Source organism: Haemorhous mexicanus, chromosome 13 (genome assembly GCF_027477595.1).
Source record: "Haemorhous mexicanus isolate bHaeMex1 chromosome 13, bHaeMex1.pri, whole genome shotgun sequence".
NCBI classification, from domain to species: Eukaryota; Metazoa; Chordata; class Aves; order Passeriformes; family Fringillidae; genus Haemorhous; species Haemorhous mexicanus.
In genome coordinates this window covers 4,898,252-4,917,192 of record NC_082353.1, presented here as the reverse complement: position 1 = coordinate 4,917,192, position 18,941 = coordinate 4,898,252, and the positions used below count along the sequence as shown (strand labels likewise).

General features: G+C 58.0%; 1 protein-coding gene across 5 annotated transcripts; it reads right to left on the bottom strand.

The window, feature by feature from the left end:
• Positions 1–439: 439 nt before the first annotated feature.
• CELF6 (CUGBP Elav-like family member 6) lies at positions 440–18,322 on the bottom strand. Of its 5 annotated transcripts, none has more exons than XM_059858003.1 (13): positions 18,079–18,322; positions 14,004–14,086; positions 7,502–7,550; positions 5,914–6,042; positions 5,750–5,829; positions 5,146–5,289; positions 4,658–4,802; positions 4,425–4,574; positions 4,080–4,142; positions 3,226–3,306; positions 2,977–3,120; positions 1,798–1,947; positions 440–1,630 (listed from the first exon to the last, which is right to left on the bottom strand). In XM_059858003.1, the coding sequence occupies exons 1-12, from the start codon at positions 18,320–18,322 to the stop codon at positions 1,820–1,822; spliced, it is 1,440 nt and encodes a 479-aa protein (XP_059713986.1). In that variant the 3' UTR covers positions 440–1,630; positions 1,798–1,819. The 5 variants fall into 5 exon arrangements, with proteins under 5 accessions (XP_059713986.1, XP_059713987.1, XP_059713988.1 ...); XM_059858004.1 differs by having other exon boundaries at positions 3,226–3,303; positions 18,079–18,262; XM_059858005.1 differs by lacking the exon at positions 4,080–4,142 and having other exon boundaries at positions 18,079–18,261.
• Between the last annotated feature and the right edge of the window lie 619 nt (positions 18,323–18,941).

Below are 18,941 nucleotides of genomic sequence, written 5' to 3'. Positions count from 1 at the left end.
CTGGCCCTGCCACCTACCCCTTGGTGGGGGGGTTGCTTAAATTTGTGGGGTTTGGGGTTTTTTCCTCTCCTCAAATAAAAAATAAGTCACTTTCCTGGGATCATGGCAGTCACTCAGCTGTACCCACAAGTGCAAAGGGACATCCCATGGGACATGGCCACACCTCTCTGAAGCTCCTCTCTCTGTCCCTTGGAAAGATCAGTGAAAGCACAGGGCTGTATCCTGTCCTGATTTCCTCTGCAGCCAGGGTGAATTCCTCTAAAAATTAGCAATTCCTGTGAAAAAGCAAATAAAAAGAGATGCCTATGGTGCTGTCCCAGCTTCACCAAATCCTGGGGGATGCTCCAGCCCAGCTGGAGCCAAGCTGGCCATAAAGGGGGCCCGGGTGTTGTGTTTGGTGGTGGACGCAGCAGCGATTGCTCCAAAGAACCAACGAAGGTGACGATTTTGACAAAATAAGTTTATTTCGCTTCACTTCATTTTGGCCGAAACCTCACATTTTTCTTTTTTTTTTAAGATTTTTTGGCTGAAAAAAAAAAACCAACCCAGAAATCCCCCAAACCAACCCAAAATGCAAAGAACCACATCACTCCACCCTCTGTCAAGAGGCGACCGAGGGGCTCCAAATCCCCCTGGGCCATGGAGCTGGGGGAGCCACTGCAGTCCCCCCCTCACCTCAAAATCCCCCCAATCCCCAGCCACGAACTGGCCCCCGAAACCAAGCCCTTGAACCCCCCAAATCCGAGCCCTGTAGGAAACGCTCGTGGCTCTGAATGCCCCGAGGGTTTTACTCAACCTTCTTAATTTTTGTTGGATTTTCTCCTCCTTTCCCGAAGTTTTTTTGTGTGTTTTGTTTTTTTTTAAATTAATTTATTTATAGATATATTTAAAAAAAGCAATAGTCCTTTGGTCCCTAAACTCTAAGGAATGATATGACTCTGAAACAAGTAATCCTATGTCCCTGTGCCAGTGACAAGCAGGGGAAGCGCGTGTCCCGCCACCCTGCTCCATGGGATATATATATATATATACTTATTTATATATATCTTCTATAAGTCCAACATACTTTGATCCTTCTTTTTTTTCCCCCTATGCAGGGAAAAAGGAAAATCTTGCCGTTTTTCTTTATCATCCAAACAAACATCCTCCAGGTGAAGCGCCCGAGGCTGGTCCCGTCCCACCGGCTTTGGTTTAAGAATCCATTTGGAGCCTCTTTTCCTCGTTTCTCCTGGGAAATCGGTAGCAGCAAATGAGTGCTTTAAAAAAAACCCAAAAAACAAAGGTAGATCATGGCCCGGCTGCCCAGAGCCATCAGCCTTGCTCCCAGTGAGGGATCCGTTGAGTCCTGGCGAGCGGCCGGCGGCGAATCGCAGCCCCGGCACCGCATCGCTCCCCTCCTTCCTTGTCTTCCTCTCATTCCCGTTAAACAACAAACAAGACCAGTTTGGGAAAAAATTCAAAAAGGAAAAGCTACGACCAAAACGCTCTCTTCTTTGCCATTTTCTCCTTCACCTCCTCCTCCTCCTCCTTTTCCTCCTCCTCCGGGATGTGTTGCAAAGAAAGAGAGTTACGGGTTTGGATACTGCACTTGGGGAAGGGGAAAGTCGTCAGACACTGCGGGACGTCCGACCTGAAACAGAAGGAAAAGGTTGTCAGCCTGCTTCTGGGGGATGGAGGGAGGGAAGGATGGAGGGAGGGACCCATTGGGTGGGTGGTGCCAGGCAGAGATCCCTGCACACACTCGGGATCTAACATGGGGACAGGGGGAGCCATGTCCCCCAGGGCCAGGCCCCTCACCTCTCCGCAGGCTGAGCTGGGGTCAGTAGGGTCTGTTGGCATCTTTCGGCCGCTTTAGCTGCACTTTTAGCCTCTTCATGCCGATCTGGAAGCCATTCATGGCCTGAATGGCTGCCTGAGCACTCGTCGGATTGTCAAAACTGACGAAACCTGGCAGGGAGGGGACACAGGTGCTTGTCACCACACACATCACAGGCAGCTGCCTCACCTCAACCCAGGAACTGAAATCCTGTGGGATGCTCCTGGCTTGGGAGTGCTGGGAGAGGGGGTCCTTAGGTAACATCATAGCCCCAGATTGCAGGGGATTGGGTGGCACCTGAAGGGACACCAAGGTCTGCAGGGACACTGAGCTGACAAGGCTGTGAGGACAGCAGCTTAAGAGGGTCCACAATACAATGGAGTTGTCTGCAGGGACGCTACAGGATGGGATTTGTGGGGTCACTGGGGTGACACGGTCTGTTAAAGTGATAGGGGCTGCAGGGACACTGAGGTGATGGGGTCTGTGGGGACACCAGGATGGGATGTGTGGGCTCAGGGGACACCTGTAGGCCAGGTCTGCAGAGACCCTGAGATGACAGGGCTTCCAAAGACACCACAGTGAAAGAGTCTATGGGGACACTGAGGGCTCTGAGAGGGAGATACAGATCCCTGAGCTGGGGACATAGGGAGAGTTGAACCCCCAGCAATGGACAGCAGGGAGACATGGACATCTGAGAGACTAGGGAAAGAGAGATCCCCAGGATGAGATGTTGGAAAGACAGACTCTGAAGCGGGGACTTCAGGGAGAGTTGGACACCCGAGATGGAGGTGCTCTGCTCTGGGTTGTCCAGAAGAGCCAGACTCCCGAGCTGGGAAGACTAGGGAGAGCCAAACCCTTGAGCTGGAATTTGGGGAGAGACAGACCCCCTGAGCCAGAATATTAGGAGAGCTGGACCTCCAGGTTGGAGACCAGAAAGAATGGGACTCTGGAGCTGGAGACTGGTAAGATCTGGGATGTCGAGGATCACCAGATATTTAAAATAGGATGCTGAAGAGAGCCAGACCCCTGAGTTGAGATGTTCAGGAAGAGTCAGAGCTCCAAGCTGCGATGATAAAGGTAGCTAGAACCTTGAGCTGGGGACTGGGAAGAGCTGGAGCCCTGAGCTGGGACACCAGGGAGAGCCACACCCTGGGACTTACCAAAGCATTTACTCTGGTTGGTGGCACGGTCCACAAAGACTTTGGCAGAGATGACGTTGCCGAAAGGCAAAAACATCTGCGTGAGCTCCGCGTCCCCGAACTCCTGGGGCAGGTGATAAATAAACAGGTTACAGCCCTCGGGACCTGGGTGACACACAAAGGACAGGACACGTCAGCTACGAGGTGGGGTCACCCTGGGGGGACACCAAGGAGCCACCGGCCCCACATGGGGTGGCCCCCACCCCTCACCTTCTCTCTGCTGCTGCGGGATGAGGGGTGCTTGCTGGGGAAAGGCTTGGCTGATGGGAGCGTAGGCAGTGGGATATGCTGCTGGAAGAGAGAAACAAGAAGCTGAGGCCATGGAACCTGCCCCAGCCATGGAGAGGGCTGGGACAGGCAGGTCCCTTGCTGCCACCTGCGATCGAGGGGCCTCTCCTGCCCCAGGGCTGCTAGCTCTGCCTTTCCCACCCCTCCTGACACACCAGGGACGTGGGAGCAGCTCTCCCAGGAGAAATACTGGTGATAGCAGTAATAGCCTCAAGGCTGAGGAAAGATGGTACTTTTGACTGAAAAACCCCAAAGATTTGGGTACAAAACTTGATTTTCTGTTGCAAATCTAGACGTTGCTGTCAATGCTCCTAATTAAATGGCTGCTGGGCTTGACATATTTCCATAGGAGGCTCTGACTCTTTTCCCTCCATGGCCCATGTCCTAGGCCATCAGACTTGGCCACGTGATGAACATCTAGACTTCTGTTGCCTTGGCATGGAGGTGGCCCTCTGTCACCTCCCAAATCTTGCCCCCTCTTCTCAACACCACTGCCACGACTCCCCCATGGAGTATTAAAATTCACTTTGTACCGTCCAAAATTTGCACGGGGGGCCATGACAGGACCCAGTGGGATGAAGGGATGGCACTTTCATCGGCATTGCCACCCTGGAGCTCCTGCCAAGGCTCAGCACCTGCTGCTCCCCTCATGTATCCATGCCCAAATATGCTGCCCCAGTCCAATGTTCAACCCCAGGGTGATGTTCACCTCCCAAAAATAAGGGTGAGGAGCAAAGAGGGGAAAGAGGGAAGGAGTGGGAAGCGAAGTTTGAGACCTGCATAGTGCTGCATGCCGGCGTAGGCCTGCTGGAGGGGGTCTGCCACCGTGGGGCTTTGAGCTGGGAAGAGAAGAGAAAGGAGAAGGAAGATAGAGTAAGCCAGAGAAAGCCAGGGATGCATGCATAGCTCCCATGGGAAAGGGCTCCTAACCAAGTGCCGCCATGGAGGGGCAGAGCTGCTCCCTGTCTGAATTCCCTCCTCCCTGCAGTGATGCCACGGGAGTACAGGGCGGGTTCATCCAGCGAGTTCCTGGGATGGGGAGCCCCCCTTGAGCATCCCACACGAGCCAAGCACTCTCCCTTAGCCCCGGGGGCTGCGGCAGAGCCTCAGGAGGGCTGTACCTGGGTAGGGGTGGATGCCATTGGTGTAGATGGTCTCGGAGGCGGGCTGCCCGTTGGTCTGGGGCGGCAGTGGGCTGAAGCCATTCACCCCAATGGGCGTGGCAATGCTGGGCACCGGCGCCGTGCTGATCCCTGGAGGGGTGCTTGTACCTGCAGGAGCATGGCGTCAGGGCCGGCACCACCCCGAGAGTGCCCCCCCCGAGGATGTCAAGTGGCAAATGCGGGGGTCCTACCTGAAGAGGGGGTGAGGGGGGCAGCCACCAGCCCGCTGACATTGAAGGCGGCCATTTGTTGCATCTGGGCGGCAGCGATGGCAGCCATGGGGTTGAGGCAGGTGCCCTGTGCAGCTGCCATCAGGGCTGCCTGCTGCTGCATGATCTTCGGGAAACAAGGGGGGAAAGGAGACAGAGTGCAGGAGGCAGAGAGGAGAGAGAGGGGAGGGCAAATCAGCATCCCTGCTTTGGATGGATTCAGAGGGATAAATGTCACCTGCTGCCAGACCCGGGGACAGGAGTCTTGGTCTTGGTGATGTTGAATATGGGACCACTGAACCCTACAATCACCCTCAGCTGTGGGCAGGAAGCCCTGCATCTGCCCTTAAACAGGGATACACCAGCCCTCCCAGGCATCCACATGCCCTGGCATGGGTGCTTTTAAGGACCAAAGCAGCCCCCCCATCCACAGGGGTCCCCCAAAGCCCCCGGTCTGCACCAGCTCCTACCGCTTGCGTGTAGGCCCCGTAGGCACCAAACTGGATGGTCATGGGGTTGAAGATGCCCAGCTGCCCCGCCATCTGATGCATCCGCCGCAGGGTCCTCTCCTTATCCGTGTCTGCAAACTTCACCACCAGGCTGGACGAGGCACCCTGAGGTGGGGGGAAGATGGGGCTGATGGTGGGACCACAGCAATGCCCCAAACTGTGTACCTGTCATGGGCGTGGCTCGCAGCGTCCGCAGCAGCCTCAGCCCTGGGGATGCTGCCCAGCTTGGCAGCAGCAACCAATGATTGATGTGAGGTTTAATTATAGCCAGTTTTTCTCCCCAGTGGCAGCTCCCTGACCTCTGCTTCCTTTCCCTTTCCTTGTCCACAATTCTGACCTTCAGCGTTAATTAAACCACCCCTTTCTCTGGCATGGAGAGAATTAGCCCCAAGCTCCCACCTCTAGGGCTCAGCACCTTGGCAAGGAGGAACCTGAGGTGATGTGGCCAACAAATTGCCAGTCTGTAGGATTTTGATGCAATTAGACTGAGGATCAAATTAGTGGATGATTGGATTAAGCAGGCAGCGTGGGGTCAGCCAGGGCAGGGTGTGAGCCTGGCACTTACCGGCATTGTTTGGCTGCCATGCAGGCTGTTGATGGCAGCCTGTGCCTCGGCGTGGCTGCCGTATTTCACAAAGGCACAACCTAAGGGAACAGAGGGAACATGGCACAGGTTGGATTTGGCCATTGTGGGTCCCTAGGGTGCCCACCCGGTGCCCCAAAGCCCACCTTTGCTGGCTCCATCAGGCCCTCGGAGGATGGTGCATTCCTCAATCTGGCCGAAGGGCTCAAAGAGGCGGCGGACGTCGTCCTCGCTCTGCTGCTTCCCCAGCATGCCCACAAAGAGCTTCCTGTCTTCTAAAAACAAAACCAAACCCATCAGAGAGTGGGAGGTCACTCACAATCCCAACCCCTCACCACAAATGGTGTATGGAGGGGAAGGAGCCAAATGACATCAGAGGGAGGGAGCAACACCGATCCTACGGAGAAGGTGCCGGGCTCATCATCTCCATCCTACAGAACACTCAGGATGGGAAAACCTCTCCTATGGGGAAATTGCTGAGGGGTGAGTCCTGGAAGAGCCATTGCTTTAGAGAGTGGAGCTGGGGCTGTTCCCAGGGATGGGGGGGCTGGCCCCCCCAGCACTGGGGTGGGATGCGGTGGAACAAAGAGAATCCACAAACTGGAGATGATCACCCTCGTGTGACTGACTCGCAGAACAACCCGCAGCCTCCAAACGTGCCCAGGGGACATCAATAACCCAAACACAAGAGAAGGGATAGTAAATAATGAGAATTTCATTATTATTATCAGCATCTGTCTTGTGCGGCCACGCGCTCCCACCGCACACTAATGGCATTTGACAAAGGAAATAAGGTGCCCTGTCAAGAGCGTTGCTGGGGAAATAAATAAATAATGGCAGGAGACGATGAATGCTTAGTCCGTTAAGGTACCAGGAAAATTAGTTAAGGGAATAGGGCTCGTGTGTTGTCTAGTTAAACATAAACCACCTCCCAGGGGGAGTGGGCTGGGCAGCCCAGTGTTGCCTCCTGGGTGAGGGGGCTGGAGACGGGGGCCCCAGCTCAGCCATCGATTTTTAATCCTTCACCAATTACACTCGGTAAGTGGGTAATTTATTTGCCAGGTCCCTCTGGGACATGCTGGGACCAGCTCCCAGTGTGTTTAATAACAGGGTTTGGATGGGGAGGGGGAGCTACCCCAGCCATCCTGCCAAGTGCAGGCGGACCCATGAGAGCATCCTGCATATCCAACAGCGCCTACCTGCCCAGCAACACAACAGATGTGGGATTTTGATCCAATTCCTACAATTTTTGCCCAAATGATCACCTCAGCTTGACAATGCTATAGCCTGATGAGTGGCAAATGCTCACAAAGAATTTGGGGGGGGTGGTGGTTTGAGAGGGGCTTGGGCCATATGCAGTCAACTCCTGCCCCGGGGTTCTCACAGGCAGCTCTGGAGAGGGAACTGCATTTTTTGGTAAATTCAGGTGGTGAGGGAGAATGGCTGGATGACACTCTTCCACCCAGGATGTTGGGATGCTCATGGTATGATGTCAGGACATTCCCAGGATGATATCAGGATGTTCCCCCCAGCTGACCAGACAGGGAGAGAGAAGATGGCATTTGCTCTGCACCCAGGTTTGGATGCCACCAGCAAAGGCAGATCCTTTTCTGGATTTCTCTGCAAACCAACCTTACACAGCAGCCCTCATGATGCCACCATGTCCCCCATCAACCCCCAGGTGACCCTGTGCCCCACTGCCTGTGCCAGGCATCTGGAGAATTGAAGACCTACCTCCTCGGCCCTCGCTGTCGGCCGGCTTCACCTGGATGGGGCGGTTCATCTGCAACACAAGCGAGAGCGGGTGGTCAGTGTGGTGGCCCCTGAACCCTTTCCACAGGGAACAGCAGGATTTGGCCAATGACTGGCACTGGGAGCTGGGAAAAAGGGGAGGGACCTGCATGAACAGATTCGGGGCTTGTGGCCACAGAGACCCAGGGATGCCATATGCAGAGGGCAATGCTCCGGCCCTGGCTATGGGCACCCAGTGCTGCAGGCGCCCGCAGGGCTGCCAGTGCCAGGCTTGGCCGCCTGCCTGCTTTCCTCGACTGCAAAGGACTGCAGAGGCAGCAGCAGCACCCCGCCAGCCCCAGCCCCTCTGGCACCATTGCCCTCCTTTTCCCAAACCTCACCCAAATTTGGCCTCCTCCTTGTCACCGCCATGTGCACCCACGAGCGTGACACCCGTGTGCAGCAGGACACGCTGGGCTGGCAGGCGCATCCCTGGCCTGCTGCCCCATGGAGCCATTCCTCCTCCTCTCTCCCCCTCCTTTTTTCCCCTCTTTTAGCTGAAAAATGCTACAATTATGGCCGTTTCCATGGCAACAAGCGTGCTTCCCCCGCGATGCTGCGGAGCCCGAGCCATGTGCTCGATGGGGTCGCCACGGCAACAGCGAGATGTCACACATGACGGCGCGGGGGTGCGCACACGAACACGCCCTGAGCACACACAGGCACAGTCACCCCCATGTGTTTGTGCACCTCCATCCCAAGTGCCCCCTCCTGCACCCCGAGTAGCGGTCCCTAAATTTTGGGGATGGGTGGGGGCAGAGACAGTCCCCCCCACATCAGGGTGAGGAAGAGGATGGGTAAGAGAGAAGAGGAGGGAGGTTTCCACAGCAACCGCCTCGTCTCCAGGGAAACGTGGAGAGAAATGTCAGCGCAGAGCTGGGGATGGTCCAGGGAAAGGACTGAGTCCCCAGGAGTCATGGGATGGCACAGAGAGGCACCGAGGGACACCTCACAGTGTCACCCATTATGTCACCAGTCCCCCAAACATCCACCTTGTGTGGGGCAGGATTTGGCTCACCCCAAACTCCGGAGGCTGCGACAGCACTGAGATCCTAAACCCAGAACCCCACTGTCCCTCACATCCCTGCCACAGCCGGGAGGAGGGAACCCCATTTGGGGGTGGGGGGGGGCTGCCCCCCTCCACTGACCCGCCAGCCCCATTTACCAGCATGATGGCCTTTGATGGAATAAATTTCCCATGCCCGCTGCTGTATGCTTAATGTAATAAACCCAGTGAGGATGATTTAGAATAACATTTACGGAGCTGCAGAGTGTCATTTTGATGTGTCTCCCGTCTCCGCTCGCCGGTTATTAAACTGTATTGATTCCCCGGGAGCGGCTGATGTTTATAAATGTCAGGCCTCAGGGACCAGCTAACCTACCCCAGGGCTGCCACACCACACCAAGGAGAAATTGTCTTGGCCTCTAGACACCCCCAGAAGGGGGTTTTGGCACCCTTGACAACACAACATGCCCACCACAGGGTGCTCAATGACCCCCTGTGGCACCCAGACTTCCCAGTTGTCCCCACAGCACCCCTGCACTGTGTCCACACAGCCCTCAATCCATCCTCCCACACTAAACAGCCACCTAGCCACTTCCCCCTGCTCCTGACTCCCACCTGCCCACCCTGCAACACCCATCCATCCATTCATCCATCCTGGACACCCACACAATCATCCACACAACCATCTTTGCCCTGGATTCATTCAGCCATACCCCAACACCCATTCCCATAGCATCCATCCATCCCCATAGAACCCATCCATAACCCCAACACACATCCTCATAACACCCATTTGCTCCCATAGCATCCATCTATATCACCAACATCCATCCATCCACCCCCAAATACCTGTCCATCCCCATTGCAGCCATCCACATCCCCAACATCCATCCCCATAGACCCTTCCATTCCCATAGCATCTATCTATATTGCCAAGATCATCTATCCATTCCCCAACACCCATCCAACCCCGCAATACTCATCCATATCCCCAACACCCATCCATCCCTGTACCACCCTTCCATCTGCCCATTCATCTTCCATCTTGACACCACCCACCTTTCCACTCCCACAGCATCCATCCATCCATCCATCCATCCATCCATCCATCCATCCATCCATCCATCTATCCATCCATCCATCCATCCCCCACACCCCAAGGACATAGTGACACCCTGCTTGGGGTGTTCCAGCACCAACCATCATCAGCAGTTCACAAAGCTCCAGCTATTCCATGGCCAAACCACTAGTGTTCCACAGCACAGGGGTCAACAGTGGCTGCTAAACCACCTCCTGATTGCTCAGGCACTGTCCCCCACCCAAATTTGGAGCCCCTCAAGAACTCGGGTACCAGGGAGAGCCAGCCCATAGAATCACTGCCAGGGGATGTGCCCAGTGGGACAGAGTCACTTCTGGCCTTTATTCCTTCCTTGGCATCACACTCCTCCTCCTTGTCCTCACAACCAACAGCCAGAGGATCCAGCAGGCAACCATGCACACAAATGAGATGGAGGTGGCAGGTGACACTGGAGAAGCGAGTGCCTGTGGGAGCTTCATGTCTGTGCCACCCTAGGGAGACAGGAACCGAGGTACTGCAAGTCACTCGTCACAGGAATATCTTGACAGAGCCCTGGGGGTAACCCACAGCCAGGTCACACAGCCAGCCTGGGGACAGCCACACCACTGCACAACCCTGAATGTGTATGACCACCCTGGGACACCCTGCACATGCCTACACACCTCTGAACACAACCACAGACCCCAGCACCCCCCGAGCACAGCCACCCCCAATCCCCCTGGCACAGCCGCACACCTCAGAAGCTGCACACGTGTGCCCACGCAGTGCTGTGCACACTGCACGTCTGTCCCAGCACCACTGCGCACCCACGTGTGCCCATGCACCACTGCACACAGCCCCACGGGCACCTGGACAACCCCAGTCCGCATGCCATGCATCCCACAGAACCCTCCTTGCTGCCATGGATCACACACAACCACGGGCACGCATCCTGGAATGCACAGCCAGCGCCTCAGTTTCCCAGTTGTAGCAGCAGGACCCATAGTGGGACCCCTGGGAGCCCTCTGTGGGCACATGGACAGCTTGGGTGGGCTCACGGCACCCCCAGCAACACACACATCTCATCCCCAAGGCCACCGTGCACACCTGAGCCCAGCACAACACCTGCACACACCTGCACTTCCTATCACACCCGGAGTGCCCACACACCGTCACTGCTGCCACTCCCCCAGCCCATGTGCACCCACACCCTGTCACCACCACTGGGGGCAAAGACACCCTAAGCTCCTCTTCCCACACACAGAGACACCCACGTGCTTGCACACCCACCTGCACACACCTGGGGGTCAAAGCTGCACCCCTGCCAACGCACACACCCCTTCCCGCACTGCCTGCAGGTTCAACACCCCCTGAGCGCTGCCCCTTGCACACCTGCACCACACACACACACACACACACACACACACACACACACGCACAAACCTTCGGTGGAAAAATACACCCTCCAGCCAGCACACACACCAAACCCATTCCTGGGGGCAGATACACCTCCTCACCATCATCCTCCATCCCTGCCTGCAAATACCCCGCCCCCCCCAGCATTCCTGGGTGCCAGAACACCCTCCTCACTGACACCCACACCACACACAGCCTCCCTGGCTCCAGATACATCACCAACAACCCCCTGCCGACACCCTCCCTTTCCCCGGGTGCAGATACATCCTCTCAGTCACACACACACACACACACAGAGCCCCCATCCCTGAGTGCAAATACACCCTCATCACCAACAATGACCCTGCCAACACATGTACCCCATCCCTGGGTGCAGATACACCCTGCACAGCAACCCTCACACCCACACACCCCATCTGTGGGTGCAGATACATCCCCTCACCAACACCACTCCAACCCTATTCTTCTGTGCAAATACACCCTCCTCACCAACACTCCTCCATCCCCAACACCCATCCCTGGGAGCAGATACACCCTGTCACCTACACCCCCAATCCTCATCCCTGCGTGCAGATACATCCTGCAACACCCACACCCGCCCACCCCATCCCTGGGAGCAGATACACCTCCCCACCAACACCCCTCCATCCTCATCCCTGTGTGCACATACACCCTGCAACACGCCCACTCATACACCCCAACCCTGTGTGCACATTCACCCTGCTCATCAACACCCCTCCATCCCCGTCCCTGCGCGCAAATACACCCTGATCACCAGCACTACTCCATCCCCATTCTATGCCTGGGAGCAGATACACCCCCTCACCAACACTGCTCCATCCTCATTCCCATCCCTGGGTTCAGATACACTCCATCACCAACACCCACACTCACACCCACCATCCCTGTGTGCAATTACACCCTGATCACAAACACTGCTGTATCCCCAGCCCATCCCTGGGAGCAGATGCACCCCCTCACCAACACCCCTCCATCCCCAACCCTGTGTGCATATACGCCCTGCTCACCATTAACACCCCTCCATGCCCATCCCCAGGAGCAAGGATCCACACCCTCGCCATCACCCCCGCTCCCGCACAGCATCCCCGCGAGCAGATACACCCCTTCGCCATCACCCACATCCCTCCTACAGCCCCTCCGGTGCAGCCCCCCCACCCCGGCGCGAGCGGAGGCTGCCGGGCGGTGCCGGGCCGTGCCGGGCCGGGCGGAGGCGGCGGCAGACAAAGGCGGGGCCCTACCTCGATGCAGAGGATCTTGGACCCGGCGGGCACCCACAGCACGGGCGGCCGCGGCCCCGGCGCCGGCACCTGCGGCAGCTGCATGGCCGGACCGGCCGGACCGCCGGCTCCACCGAGGCGGTTCGGCTGAGCTCGGCTGCGCTCGGCTCCACCCGAGACGGATCGGCCGGGCTCGGCTTAGCTCGGCTCGGCTCGGCAAGGCCGGGCTCGGCTGGGCTCGGTTCGGCTACGCTCGGCTGGGTTCGGTTCGGCTCGGCCGGATTCGGCTGGGCTCGCGCAGCGCCGAGCGGGGGACGGGGCACAGGGCGGGGCGGCCGCAGCCCCGCCGAGCCGATCCGGGCCGGGCCAGAAGGGGGGCGGGGCCTCATTGGGACACGCCCATCTCCGTCTGGACACGCCCCCGGTCCCCCGACACGCCGGGGGCGGGGCCTGGCTGGGGGAGGGGGGGGCAAGGGTGGGAACACGGGGGGTGCGCAGGTTCAGGGAGCACAGGTACACGGGGTGTTCAGGTACAGGGTATGAGCTGGGACAGGTGTGAGCACAGGTATAGGTGTGTGAGCAGGTACAGGGGGTGAGCACAGGTACAGGTGCGTGAATACAGGTACAGGGCATGCGTAGATAACAGGGGGTGAGCACAGGTACAGGTGGAATGAGCACGTACAGGGTATGTGAGCACAGGTATAGGTGTGTAAGTACAGGTACAAGGGGTACAAGCAAGTACAGGGGGTGAGCACAGGCAGAGGGGTTGCACATAAATGCATATGAGTGTGCTTGTGTGCACAAGCAGAGAGGTGTGCACAGACACAGAGGTGTGTTCACAGGCACTCATAGGTGTGTACCCGAACATACACAAGTGCATACACATGGGTGTGAGCAAGAACAGAAGGGGTGCTCAGGCACAGACATGTGAGCACACACAGGGGTGAACACACACAGATGTGAGCACCTGCATGAGCACAGGGGTGTGAGCACAAGCACACAGTCCCCTGCACTGCTGTGTGCACACACAGACAGAGAGGTGTGTGTGCACACAGCTGTGAGCCCCCGCGGGGCGTGCACCTGCACATCCATGTGCACACACACACACACCCCCAATTCCCAAGCAAGGGGCCACAGCAATAGCGATACAAACACGGGTGTGCCTAATGAGAATCCCCAGGGAGGGCCTGACCTCGGCCTCCTTTAGGCTACCAAGGTGGGCTGTTAACTCTTGAACGTACTGAAGTGTGGCCCCACCGGTGGGAGCACGGCTCAGGAAGCCACATCCCCGCAAACCTCATCCCCCTCTGTCAGCTCCACACACACACAGCAGGGATTGATATTCATGGGCCCCGGCTCTTTCCCCAGCCAACCCGCGGGCCTATTGATTTTTATTTAGGCGAATAATTAAATATTTATTTTCACTTTGTTAAGCTCGGGAGGTCGGAGCCCACAGAAAGCGCAACAGCACGCGGGCGGCTGGAAAATCGATGCCTTGGTTTGCGGCTGCTGGAAGTGGCTCCCGCGCCTCGGGGAGGTGTCACCAGCCCCCGCCCTGGCTCACCCTGATCCCTCGGTGTCACTGAAGGCTTCCATGCCTTTGGGAGGTGTCACCAGGTGCTGCTCCAGCTCAACTGGACCACCCCAGTGCCACTCAATTCTCCCGTGCTTCAGGGAGGTGTCACCAGGCCCTACCCCAACTGACCCCGATGCCATGGTGTCACTTACCCCTGGCAGCGTCTTCTGCTCGTGCAGGGCACTCTGCGCCTTCAGTGCGGAGTCGCGGGCGCAGTAGGTGAGAAAGGCACAGCCTGTGGAGACAGGGAGACAGGATCAGTGTCCGGCCTGGTATTGTCACAGTGCCCTGTGCACACAGGGAGCTGGCGGCACAGCTGATATGGCACTGTGGTGTCTCAGCATCTTGGCATCCAGCACAGGGATACCCAGCACACCAGCACCCTGAGACTGTGACATCCAGCACACCAGCACCATGGCACTTGATACCCTGGCATCCAGAACCCTGGCATGGTGGCATCCGGCATCCCAGCACTCTGGCATCCTGGCATGGTGGCATCCAGAATCCCAGCAACCTGGCGTGGTGGCATTCAGCACCCCAGCACCCTGGCATTCAGCATTCTGGCACCCTGGCAATCTATAAACTCGGATCTGGCACCCTGGCATGATGGCATCCATCACCTCAGCACCACGGCATCCACCAACAAGCACCTGATGATCTGGCACCATGGCATCCAGCACCCTGGCACTATGGCATCCAGCAGCTCAGTACCATGGCATCCACCATCCCGTCACACTGACACCCTGGCCCCATGGCATCCAGCATCCAGCTGGTGCCCTGGTACCCTACACCCAGATGGGCTCACACAGGGCCACAGCTCACCCCCAGAACAGGGTAGGAGATGGAGCAGCAGGATGAAGGAAGGAGCCAGGGAGGAGCAGGCAGCACATGGACAGTGGCACTCTGGCCCCAGCCCTGGGGAAAGCCATAGCTCAAGTCCTCCAGGAAGCAGATCTCCAGGTGTCGAGGCTGTGCACCCTCCCTTGCCACCACACTTCTCCCGGCCTAAGCATCCTCCTTGGGATGAGATTCATGTGGTGAAGGCACTCTGGCTCCTTCAACATCATGGCGCTTTGGAAATCGGGAATACGCCTGGGGTGAGGTTTTCCCACGCTGACTCACGCTGCCGAGCCACTCGCTCACAGAGCTGGCAGCAACGAGCGAGCCCTGGGGACAGGGTCCGGTCCTCTTCGCTCCATCTCTCCCGAAGCATTCCTGGTGCCTGTGCCACCGATGCACCGCTCCCTCCCTGAGGGCTCCCCCCCAGTTTGCTGGGGTCACATCCAAAAGCATCTGAAAGTGATATTAAAACAGCAGCAAAACAGTTTCCCTTCAACAAAGTAAATATTTAATGAATAAAATTGACATTGATGCATTTTTAATATTGGCACAATTAAATCCGCCAGCTGATTAAGTATTAATAACTCTTAATAAGTACAATCAGCAATGCCTGGGAGGAGAGGGAGCATGGCGGCAGGGCGGGGGACGCTGCGGGATGGGGTCCCTCACCCGCCTTGGGGTGCTGGGGACATCTGCCCTCACCAGAGAGCAAGGAGAGATCCCCCTGGATCAATACTCTCCCGCCGCGGGTGGGAAGGGGAGATCAGCACAGCAGCTCGCCTCAGTCCCGGTGCCATTTCCAGTGTTTACCATCTGTAATCATGTTGGCTTCCTGCTCTCCGCTCTTCTTTCTCTCTTTTTTTTTCCCTGTTTTTCCTGCAGGCGACAATGTAGACGGTGCCCGGGCATTCTGGAGAAGTTGGGAGGGCTGGTGCCGGAGCGGTTCTGCTCTGGAGGCTCGCCGGGAGGGAGGATGCCATTCAAATTAGAGGAGCGTCCGCAATTAAATCATGCGGCTGGGCCGCAGACGTTGAAGCCCGCGCTGGAGGAAGCGCAGAGGGAGCCTGAAAGGGTGCAAATCCCATTGATCCAGGCACAGAAGCAGCTTCAGAGACACCTGGAGAAATGCTGGAGGCCAAAAGTGCCAAAAATTATAGAGTCCAGGCGGCTGCCCCATAGCCGAAGGGCATCGACAAGGCAGCAACCACAAATGCCAAGTTCTGGCTTCCCAGGAAAGTCCCAGCGAAGGAGGCGCTGGCCGTGGCACGGGGGTTTGGCAACAGCTTGTGGCTCCTGTCTGGGTGACACCTGGGGTGTGTTGACCCAGCTCTGGTGCTGCACACCACAGCTCTTGGTTGGGGGGTTCTGTGGAGACCTCGACGGTGCCTGTGCGACCCCCTTGGTGCATCACTGCTCCTCATGCCGTGCCACAGGGCCACAGCACCTGGGACACGCTGCAGACATGGCACATCCCCATCCACAGTGGGGGACCTGTATCCCAGAGGTGCTCCAACTCCAGGGGTGCACAAAACTATGCGACTGTGCTGATGCCAGACAGGTGTCCCCAAGCCAGGCAGATGTTCTAAAATCCACTGCAATGCTCCCTCTGATGCTCTGATCCCAGGGGTGCCCCCAAGCCAGACAGCAGCACCCTGACCCCTGGTGGGTGCTCCCCTCTTCCTCAGGGGTACCCCAATCTTAGAAAGGGCTATATATCCAAACACTCCATTCTGGGGTGTTCCCAACTCAAGGTTTCCTCCAACTTAGGGGTACCTTCACCCCAAATGTTTCCACTCCTTGGGGTGCCCCATACTTAGGGGTATAGCCTCCACATCAAGAGTATCTCCACCTCAGGTGTAACTCAGCTGAGGGATGCCCCATTTTTGGGTACTCCACCTCAGGGTGTCCCACCTTAGGGGTACCTCCGTTTCAGGACTACATCACCTCACTGGTACCCCCATGTCAGAAGTGCCCCATACCAGTGTCTCTGACCTCAGGCATACTTCCAGATGATGGTGCCCCCTCTCAAAGCATCCCAGCTGTACCTCAGAGTGCTCCACCTCAGGTTATCCCACCTCATGTGTGTCTCCACCTCAGGGATGTCCCACCTTAGAGGTATCCCTGTCTTGGGATACACCATCTCAGGATGTCCCACATGAGGGACATCTCAAGGCATCCCACCTCAGTGGTGGCCCACACTTAGGTACCAAACCTCAGGTTGTCCCATCTGATGGGGTAACTCATTTCAGGGGTGCCTTTGCCTCAGGGATATCCTACCTCAGGCTGTGCCATATCAGGGGTGCCTCACATTGGGTGCCTTTGCCTCAGGGTGTCCCACTACAGGGGTGTCTTCACCCCAGGGGTCCCCCTATACGCCAGGGTGCTCCATCTCAGTTTATCCCACCACAGGGGTACCACAACTGAGGGGTCCCCACCCTCAGAGCATCCCACCTCAGAGCATCCCACCTGAGGGGTATCCCTTTGTCAGGATGATCCATCTCTGGCTGTCCCACTTGAGGGGTACCTCACCTCAGGGGTATCCCACCTGAGGAGGTTCCCCCCACCTCCGTCTATCCTGCCTCACGGGTGGCCCATACTTAGGTGCCACATCTCAGTGATGTCCCACCTGAGGGATCCCCCATCCCAGGACACTCCACCTCAGGATGTCCCACCAGAGCAGTACCTCACTGAGGATCCCCCACACCTCAGGACATCCCACCAGAGCAGTAGCTCACCGAGGATCCCCCCACACCTCAGGGTGTCCCACCAGAGCAGTACCTCACTGAGGATCCCCCACACCTCAGGACATCCCACCAGAGCAGTACCTCACTGAGGATCCCCCCACACCTCAGGGTGTCCCACCACAGCAGTAGCTCACTGAGGGTGCCCCCCACCTCAGAGTGTCCCACAAGAGTGGCACCTCACTGAGGGTGTCCCACCACAGCAGTACCTCACTGAGGATCCCCCACACCTCAGGGTGTCCCACCAGAGTGGTACCTCACTGAGGATTCCCCCCACACCTCACGATATCCCACCAGAGCAGTACCTCACTGAGGATCCCCCCCCACATCAGAGTGTCCCACCACAGCAGTACCTAATGGAGGGTGTCCCCCACTTCAGTGTCCCACCACAGCAGTACCTAACTGAGGGTGTCCCCCATCTCAGGGTGTCCCACCAGAGCAGTACCTCACTGAGGATCCCCCCCCACCTCAGAGTTTCCCACCACAGTAGTACATCACTGAGGACCCCCCCCCACCTCACGACATCCCACCAGAGCGGTACCTCACTGAGGATCCCCCCCACCCCAGCGTGTCCCACCTCACCTCAGGACAGCCCCCACACCTGGGCGTCCCACCCGGGGGGTCCCCAGACCCGACGCCCCCGCACCTTTGTGCATGCCGGTGAAGCGATCCTTGAGCACGGTGAGCTCGTAGATGCGGCCGAACTCCTCGAAGAGCGGCTTGAGGTCGCTCTCCTCCAGGTTGCGCGGAATCTGCCCCACGAACAGCTTGATGGCGTCGTGGTCCTTCATGGCGATGGCGCCGGGCGGGCGGCTCAGCCCGTTCACCCGGCCGCTGTTCGCGGTGCTGAACGCCGCCCCCGCCGCCTCGCCCGCCGCCGCCGCCGCCATGGCCCGTTCCGCGCCCCGCCCCGCCCGACCGGCACCGCTCGGCACCGCCCGGCACCGCTCGGCACCACTCGGCACCGCTCGGCACCGCTCGGCTCGCCTCGGCACCGTTCGGAACCGCCCCGCTCGGCGCCTCTCGGCTCGGCTCGGCTCGGCCCGCGCCCGCCAGCGGGCCCGTGACGTCAGCCGGACGGCCCCGCCCAGGGGTGCTGTATTAGCATAATGAGGGGGAGGTGGCCAATCAGAACCGCGGGGCGGAAAGGGGGCGGGGCGCGTACCGGCTCCGCCCACTGCTGCGCCCTGTCGGGCTCACCCCGGACCCCCCCGCCTCGTCACCCTCCCGCGTCCATCGCCCCCCCGTGTCTCCCCTTTCGGCCCCCGTCACCCCCATCCTCCCCGTCATCCCCACCACCCTCCATCAGCCCCCGTCATTACCATCACACACCCCTCTGCCCCCCCCACCACCAGATATCACCCCCCATCACCTCCCGGCACCCCCTTCATCCCTATCATCCCCATTACCCCCATCACCACCCTCACCCCCATCACCTCCATCGCCCTCCCCCATCATCCCCATCATGCTCATCACCTGTCATCACCCCCCATCTTCCCCCATCACCCC